The sequence below is a fragment of the Plasmodium gonderi genome (assembly GCF_002157705.1).
Source record: "Plasmodium gonderi DNA, contig: Pgo-contig_49, whole genome shotgun sequence".
Classification (NCBI taxonomy): Eukaryota; Apicomplexa; class Aconoidasida; order Haemosporida; family Plasmodiidae; genus Plasmodium; species Plasmodium gonderi.
This window is the reverse complement of record NW_021628983.1, coordinates 14,335-24,996: the sequence shown is the minus strand read 5'-3', so window position 1 is coordinate 24,996 and position 10,662 is coordinate 14,335. Positions and strand designations below refer to the sequence as shown.

The 10,662-nt window shown below is 20.0% G+C and overlaps 1 protein-coding gene across 1 annotated transcript; it reads right to left on the bottom strand.

Annotated features, from left to right (window-relative positions):
• On the bottom strand, nt 1–919 carry PGO_000565 (variable surface protein; the record flags this gene model as incomplete). The annotated part of the gene is made up of 3 exons (XM_028690793.1): nt 1–249; nt 447–758; nt 890–919. The coding sequence occupies 3 exons, from the start codon at nt 917–919 to the stop codon at nt 1–3; spliced, it is 591 nt and encodes a 196-aa protein (XP_028546594.1).
• Between the last annotated feature and the right edge of the window lie 9,743 nt (nt 920–10,662).

Sequence of the window (10,662 nt, the reverse complement as noted above, 5' to 3'; positions counted from 1 at the left end):
CTAATTAACCTTATACAGATAGATAAAAAAAACGGGTATTAATAATGTTAGAATGATAGAAATTAAAATAGGATCTGTTACATTATGTATTGGGGAAGAAGGTAAAATTTGTTTTTGTATTTCTAAAGGGGATAACACTTCAGGTAATGTAGTTTCACAATTTCCATGTAATTCTAGTGTATAAAATTTATTTCTAATATTTTTTAATGGCTTATGTAAATCGGAATCATAATTGGAATCACATGAAATCTTGAGGTTCATATATAAAGTCACACATTCCTGTGCACATTTGCATTTATTAAGGTTACAATACATAACATCATTTTGTATATCTTTAAGTTTATTATTTATTTCATATATATCTGTGATATTTTTCAATACGTTATAGGAAATATTTTCATGATTATATGTTTCTGTTAATTAGCGTGAACAGAATTTTTATATACCTTGAGGAATTCCTTAAAAATTTTGGTGTTATCATAACTTTTTTCCCTCTCCATTGTATTCTGCTTATGTAGCCAATAATACAAGTAAGATAAAGTAGCCTCTTTTAATGGATTATCAGGATTTTTATACATATCATGTAAGAATTCCATGGCCTTAGGGAATAATTTACTTTTAACATTCAAATTAATATGGTTTATAAGATCTCCATTAATTTTCTGACAATCACTCTTCCAACGTTGGGTTATATTGTCATCAATGGTTTTATTTATAATTCCTTCACACACAGGAAAAAATAAATCTAGAGTTTCATACTAAAAAAAGGAAAAAAAATATACTAGGTCAAAAATTACACATTACAGAATAAAATTTTATAATATATACATAAAATGATACATACGGATACATGTATAATAGACCTTGCATTATATCAATTCAAAATTACCATCGATGTCTCAGAGTCAGGCATCATCATATGTATTTTCAGTAACTACATAAAATAAAGAAACATATATATATATCTTTTTTTAAAAGTAAAAAAACATAATATGGAAAAGCTTCATACTGAATAAATTTGCATTTATTAAATTGTAGTTAAAATATGAATTTATCAGATGATTATTAAATTTTACTAGCTTAAAAAATAATAGTATACAGATGGGTCATATAATACATTATGTTAATAATTTTTAGGAATAATAAAGAGAATAAATAAGTCATTCATAAATGGAGAAAAAAAAAATTATTTTTGCTAAAATATAAATTTATCCTATCGGTATAAATGGTAATTATATAAGCTTATAAAATTCTTCAATAAAAAAAGTAATATACAATATTAATATATGTTGTCATTTTAGTTATATAAATAATTAGATGTTATTCTATACTTATGATAGTTTTTATAGTAGTACATATGTCTTTAATATAAAACAATATGCAGTTGGAATAAATAATCTTTGATTATTACTAATGGGGCTATTTTTACATAAAAAATATTATTATTTTATCGAAAGGAATTATTAATTTTCACATTATTTACACATAAATTCCATGAACAGTATTTAATAATAATTTAATATAATATAAATTATAATATGAGTTTAATATGCAATGTAGGATAATATTAAATATACATATATTATTATAGATTTTTCATGACGTTTTTTTTCGGTATATATGACACAATATATTTACAATACACTATATATCTAATATATGATTTATCTATATCAATTAAAGGTTATTTGTGTGTAAATTTTACGTCTTTTTTGATATATATATCTTTGCACCCAACGCAAAACTTCAATATAATAATAGATACTTATGTAATAAACAAAAGTATTTGGGATGTAATTAATTTACTTACTACTTTGAGGATTATAAATATAGAAAATACTTTTTATTAGATTCATTATATATATATATATATTGTTTTAGAAAAAATATATCAACTAGAATTAATACTTTTTCTAATGTTATCAAATAATTATATGCATTGTAAAATAATATAGAGTTTATAATACATGATCCACTGTATAAATGAAAAAAATGTATCTTGTTAAAGTTATTAATGGAATATGTAAGTAAAATATAATGAATAATATATTAACAGCTTTTTTAATATTTCCTTATAATTCATCATTGTATATGAGAGTGCGGAATTTAAGTGGAAGTCAAATAAATATTTCACAGAATAAATCTTAAGAATTTATACAAAAATACGTTTTATGATATTAGAAATTTATTAAAATTATATTTTGTTTATTCATTTATTATAAAAAAAAAAATGAATTATTTTATTTAAATGATCATTATGACATGATATTAGAAAATATTGATGACATATTATAGATTTTATTATCATGTATTTAATATTTGCGTAATCTATTTTCAATGAAATTATATTTTGTTTACATTATTATTTTTAAATTGTTAAATTTTTATGTTATTAAAAAAAAATATTATATAAGGATTTTATTATTTTCATATTAATTATGGTTGTTACAAGTTCATTAATATAGTATTGTAGTATGGAATAACATTAATTCATTATTGTTTGAAAATATTATATACATAAATGCTATATTGTTATTCATTATATTTAATAATAAAAAATATATAACGAAATATCAAAATATGATTTCCTTAAAAAATGATATGTATATAATTATTATATTTTTTAAAACAAATATATTAAACATTGTACTAAAATGAATATTGAATATTATATTAGAAGGAATGGAAATAAAATCATAGAAAAATATTATTTTCATAAAATAAATATTGATTATTGTTTTTTTATTATTAAATATTAATATATACATAATAACACTGTCTTAAAGAAGTGTATTTATACCACTATATTTTATGGGAAATTATTTTAAGTTTAGGTTTAGATATTACTATAATAGGTGTGAAATCATATATTTTTCTCATAAATAGATGAGCGTTCAGCAGTAATACATCATGAATATGTCTTTTTAATTTCTTTATTATGTTGGTAATTTTTTTAACACTTTTACATTTGCTCAGCTTGGAACTAAATTACACAAGAAAATAATACATGAGTATAATCAAACAATTTTGCATACGTTCCACGTTAATAATTGTTTAAGGAATTTAATATAAAATTTATAAAATAATATATATTTATACTTATCAGTTAAAGATAATTAGTATATATTATACTGAGTATATAATATATATAAATTGAGATAATGTAGTTATTCATATAGAATATATAAATTTTTTAGAATAATTGAACCTTTAGATACATTTCAAAAGAACTGTAAATATAATGATATTTTATTTGAATAGATTATGAAAAAATTGTACAATTATATTTTACTTATATTAAATATCCGTACATGTAAGATGTTACTCGGTTTCACACATTACTTATATAGTATAAATCAAGCAATACATTATTATCTGCACATATATATATATAATTCGTTCAATTAAACAATCTCTAGTTAAATGTTGCATATAAATAAATGTATAAAAATTATTTATTATTGTTGCCATTAATTCAAATGTTTTTTCATTTATTAAAGAGTAATTTTAACATAGAAATAATAATAAAAGGTTGCATGAGTGCTAGATGTTAATACATGTAATGTTATTTATTTCATAAAAAAATTTGAGTATCAAATACCTATATAAAAAGTAAAATCTATAATTTATATTTTTATAATAATATTTCTCCATTAGTATTTATGTTAAAACTAAATTATTTTTGATAAATGTTTGGTGTATTAAGAATTAAAAGGATTGCATAATATTACAAAATGTGAATTAATATATTATAACTACGAATAATTTAATGCATGAAATAACTCATAATGCTACAATTTATTCTTATGCAAATTTATATCTTTAACAGAAACATTTTATTTAAAAAATTGTCAGAGATTTATCCATATTATTATATAACGTTAATCATGTACGAGACAATATATATCTAAAAATATACACAGCAATTATACATATGAGAACAAATAGGTTCTATATTGTAATTATATATAATATTTTCTTTTGATAACGTAAAATTTACATTAAAATATTATGGACAATATATAATATTAAATATACTGCATTTACTTGTTATGATTTCTCCATTTATTAATTAAAGAACTATATATAATAAAAACACAAATTATTAATTTATAGAGATTTTTAACAAAATTCTATAATTTAGCTAAAATAGAACATAAACATGATTATTTAGGATAAAAAAATGGAAAATATAAATTGTATTACATTGAATATTATTATAATAGTAAATTAAAACAATATATTAGCTATAAGTGCATTTTTTTTTCTTATAATTTTAATTACATGTAATAGAAGGAAAATATTTGAGCAAATATCAAATCAAAATATATTTATAAGATTTTGCCAGGATAACATAAATTGTACATATTCAATAATCATCTTATTATTTATAACAATTTAATAAAAATTATTATATCGATATATTCTTTTCTAAAGAAGTTGCATGAATCCAATATAATGCGAATATAAATTCCAAAATAAATTATGTAGAAAAATATTCCTAAACTAAGAAAAATATAATCAATCATGTTAAAGATTCATTTAGAGAAGAACAATGTTACATATAAATTGTGTAATCTGATTTTTATTATTAGCTCACGAAAAATATGTGTAATAATAAAAAAAATTATGAACCATTTACAGAAAAAAAAAATGTATAAAAAAAAGGCACCTCAAATATTTTATGTTCTAAAGGTATTAAGATATAAAAATATATATATTATGTAGTCAACAAATATATATATTCTATAGTAAAATTACATAGTAAACTAAAAATAACATTTATTTTGTTTCAGTTATTAAGTAATTCATTATATATATGTATATATATAAAATGCAAGTGCTGTAATATTCATTATATATACAATTAGTATATTATTTTCTTTCTTTTTAAGTTTTTTCCTTCATGGTGTTTATCAATATAAAATTTTAATAAAACTATAAAGATGTATCAAATAAATCATGTGTTTTGGGAAATAAATAAGTGATACTTGCTTTTCGTTTACAATTATTTAAGGATAAATTACTGTTATAATGCTTGAGATGTATATATTTATTTTTTCCTATTTTTTGTCTGCTAATACTGTTAAAATTATATTCTCTCAATGTAATGTATCAAAATAAATATTTGTAAAATAAAACATTTTGCATTATATGGGTCATATTATAGAAATAAAAAAGAACAAATAAATAGAAATATTTATTTCTGCATTTTAATGAAAACTATGGTAAACATTTTTTATATAATGATAATGTGTATACAATTCTATTGTAAACTAGAAAGAAAATCATATATATTAAATGTACATATGATAAGGTCTTCATGTAAATACATTTTAATAACTTCATTTAATATGAATTTAATTTATATAAGAATAGTTTTTATGAGAGAATAATTCTTTCATTACCAAGCTTTAAGTGACTTTTTAAATTGTTTGTTAGATGAATTCATAAAAACTCATTTCACAATTAAGTTATAACACAAAAATATTTTATTTAATTTCCTTTTTATAATATTTAATATATTACGATAAAATAAATAACATATTAATTATTGAGAAATTTTGTGTTATATTATGTATCGCCTTCATGCTTCTTGAATGTCGTGAATATTACAATTGTAACAGATCCACAAATAAGTTTTTTGTTTAGAATTATAATAATTACTACTACGAATTTTATAAAATTAGAAAATTCAGAAGGATTTAATTTAACTCATTAGGATATAATTTGAATTATTTGAGAAAAATGAATGGATATGTAATAGAAAACCTTTTTCCATGTAGATAAATAATTAAAACAATAAAATCAGTGCAATCAATGAAATGTTTTCGAATTTATTATTTTGTTTTAATAAATAATACTCGAAAATATATGAATTAAATGGAATATTTTATAATGAACTTGTACATAAAAGGTATACTAATAATAACTACAACATAAATAAAAGTATTTATTGTTGAATATATCAAGAAGTTATCATTTACTTCTATGTATAGATGAATAATTTAAATGGAGACAAAAAATACATGCCCTATGATTGGGAAGTATATGAGTTAAACATAAAGTTGCGTTTTAGTTAAAAAACAATCCATAATATGAAAGAGATAACAATAAATTGATAGAACTACTAAGCATATAAATTAAAAAATAAACCATATTAAGAGAAAACATGATGTGGAAATGTATCAGGAATCAAGGGGAATCTATAGAGTGACACTGCAGTATTGTAACCCATCATTTGGAGGACATACAAAGAATGAAATAGGTATAATGAGAAAAATTGTACAGAATTTTTCTGGGTTCAAGTTATATGAAGAAACAGACAAAATGGATGATAAATGTTGCAACCCTAAAAAAAAAAGTTATTTTTTGTAATTACAATTGTTAAAGATTTCTGAGAGAAATATAATTATTTGAATATATAAACTTCATTATACGTATGAGAAGCAATATTATCGATAAAATGAGCATACATTTGAAAGTAGTTTTATCACTTAATCATTGTTTTTACTGTATGTGAGATTCAGTTCAGTCTCATTGTACTTCATAAATTATTTCCACAGTACAATAAATCTAGAGAAGGATATGGTATAGTATGAAGCATTAGCTTATAAAGGATGGAATTAGAAAAATAGTGAATAATATACTGAGCTAGAAATTATGTTATAATTGAACACTATAAAATGAAGATTTTGCTTAATGTATATTTTTATTTGTACATAATAATATCAATGATATATATAATAATACGTATTGAGGTATTTATCACGTTTTAAATATAAATATATTGAGAAAAAAAAGAATATTTTTTAATACATGAATAATATATGATAGTTTATAACATGTCTTATAAATACAATGCGTATTCATTACTAAATTATAAACGTCTTACAGTAACAATCCACAAGCATATTACAGTTTAAGAATTCATCATTGGATATATGAATGTATTCTAGGAATATGAAGTTAAAACAATTTATCATATTAGAAGGCATTTATAAAACATTTTTGCAATTCAGAAATTTGGGTAATTCGAGAAGAGCACGAAAAACCACTAGGAAGTAGCTATAAAAAATTAAATAAAATTAATTTTCTTCATCATAATTTAAAATTTTTTTTTAATAAACCCAATATGATTAGGTGTTTTATTATAAAACTATTCTGGATATACATTCAAGTTATGTAATATTGAGTGTAGTAAGGATATGCATATGTATTGCTATGATGAACTACAAAATTTTAAAAAGCATATTGATTACTTTTCTTAAGAAAAGCATAAATAATGGCATGACAACAATGCTATTAGTATATAAATTACAAACTTATATTCACAGTGCAATTTACAATTATGCTATTAATTACATTACATCCTTTATTTATTAAGTAAAACTTAAATAGGCTTTTCAGATTAAGTGTGCCATTGTTGAATAGAAGTTTTATCATTATTTGCACATAATATTTATTTTATATATATTTAATTTTTTAAAGATATTTGTAGCTTTTTCCCCAAAGCTATATAACTAAATTTGATTCATTTATAACTTATAAGAAAACAAAGAAAAAGGAAATAATTTAATAATCATGTAATTAAAATCGTTGAATACATTAAAATTCATATTTATTTAGGTAACATAAAAAAATTTTCATTACAGAACAGCATATCAATTTTATTATCATATTTATTAAATACATACAAAGAAACCATGATTATTTAAAAAAAATATGAAGTATGCTATATGGAGATGAAAATTATATATGTAATAAATGGATACTTATATATAATAGAAGAGATTTTTTTATATAGGTATATTTCGAAAAATTATTATAAAATATTCTAGATAAGAGAAGTAGCATAAATTATGTTACTTTAAAGGCATGGTTAGGTATAACTATATGTATAATACTGTATTTATGTAGAATAATATAATATATATAGGCCTTTATCAAGTATTCATTAAGAGAACTATATAGCATTAATAGAGGAATAAAAGACTATTTATAATTTATTATAAGAAAACATAACTGTACTGCATTGAGTATATCAATAAAACATATGAACAAAAGGCAATAAATATAGCATAACTAAAACAAGGTTATTTTATTCAGTAAATATCTGTGTTATAACATTATTAATATAAATAAAACAATAACAATGTATTCTACAAATTATATGAATTTATACATGAAATATATATTTTTTTATGTTATTTTTTTTAAATAAAATTTCATATATCCCTTAAGTACTGTAATTAAAAAGGAGATTACATATATAGCACATAAACTGAACAGCACATTTGAATAATATTTTATTAAAATATATCTTTGTGTGATTATCCATTTTTAATACGAATGTATATATTCGATAAAATTAATGAAACAGTTTTTTTCACAGTAATAATAGAAATTTTGAAAACTCTTTTAGTTGCTTATCATATTAATTCTAGTTAAATGGCACAGTGATATGACAATGATCATGTAATTATTAACATATATTATTGCAAAAGATATAATTATAAAAAAATATCCATTCGATTTAATAGCAATGCTATTATACATTTGGTAATTCTTGTATAATATTCATTATAAAATGGCATGAAAATGGATATAACTCTTATTGTTCTCTTTAGTATCCCCATTTAAGCGACTTAGCAGAACAAATAATGTTCTAGGGGACGGGTTATATATATTAATTATAAAACGATGAAAAATTAAATTTTATATACATTATAAGAATTTGCTAATTTAGCATAGCTAACTATTTATAATATTCACTCACACAATGATTGTATATATGGCTTAAGTATATACTATGTATTACTTCACTTCATAGAAATTCATCGGCTAAGGTCTTATTTTATTAGACAATATAGCAGAAGGAAGATCAAATATTTATAATATAAGTAATTTTCATAACTTCAAGGTATGATATAAAAATTAGTTCTGTATATATACATGTTACTGTATTCATAAAAAAAAATACTTGTGCTCTGCGAAACATTGATAAATTCTTCAAGGATAATAAAAAAAAATATATTATGTTGCTTATTGTTAGAACTGAAAATATATAAAAAGACGAGATAAGGCCTATTATAGGTTACTTATGAACATGAAAGCAATTTACAATGTGTCTCTTAAGAAAATTATTAAATCAAATAAAAAAACGAATTAAATCTTAATTAGAATTATTTCTATAATTGCATAAGAAAGTTTTGCTTCATTAATTTTAATGAAGGAAACAATTATATAAACGCATAAAATGAATTTCTAAATTGCAAGAATATCTATGCACTAAAATAATATGATATAAAATCTAACAATATGTAGCATATCGAAAAATTTGTAACTAGTGTAAAATAAAATTTGATAGAACGTATTATCAATATAAAAATTATACGTATCATTACTTTATACATTATCACATGAATATAGGATTTATAGTTTGACCATGTAAGCGAATATTCAGTTTTTTATTTATTTATCCATAACTAATGTTTTCATTGAATTATGTTGAACTTTTATTATAATCAATTGTTTAAATAATAAATAAATTGTTTTTATATAGCATCATTAATTTTCCTTAGCATGCAACATTTATTTGCGTTAGATTAAATTAAAATAGTAAGTAAGTTCATATGAACTTTATATTCATTTATTATTTATTTGGATAAATAATTTATTACAATCAACGTAAATGAACCTAAAATAATATTAAATTATATGGTATAAATAAAACTATGAGTAATTTGTTTATACAACACAATGATTTTTTATGTGCCATCAGAACAAATAAATAAATTCACATTGAATTTAAACTTAATGATATTTTCAATAATATAATATATATTTTTAATCTTTGTACAACTAAAATATTTATAATTGAACAAATATGTTATAATGAAAATATAATTTAGCATGACTGAATAATAAAAAAAAGTTTTATTATAACTATGAATGATATTATTTCCTTTCCATATATGTATATATGTATCATTCATTATAATGATTTGATATATATATGTATTTGAGTTTTTTTGTTCAATGAATGCCTTTTTAGAATAAATTTTGAAAATAAAAAAATACATACTTTGTATATTTGTGTACATATTTAGAATTTTAATTTAAATTATTTAATATTAATCAAAGGAAAAATTTCAACATGTATGTGTATTTGTTTGTTCATCCGAGAAGTATAATTCATTTTATTTGAAAATTCAGTTTTTGTGTGAATATAATTCTTGTGAAATTTATCATTTCATCAAATGCACAAAAGCAAAAATTATAATAATATGTAAGCAAAAAACTTTTATCCTGTATATTTATAATGAAAATCATAGTTCAGAATTTTATGTACTTTTTGAACATGTGCTTTTTTATAGAAAATATAGTGTCTAATTTATTTAATGAAAAAATATATATTATGATTAAATTGTAATTCCCAATTTATATATAATTTAATAATTAAAAGATACTCTAAATAAATATTTAAGCCAAATTGTTACTTCTTACATTTTAAAAAATTTAATAAAAAAATAAATTATTATATAACTAGGAACAATTTTAATAATAATGTCATAATATATTTATAGTAAATTATGTGATTTTTTTTTAATATATTTATTTCTTATGTAGGATTAATTTTGCTATTTGGGATTGCAATAA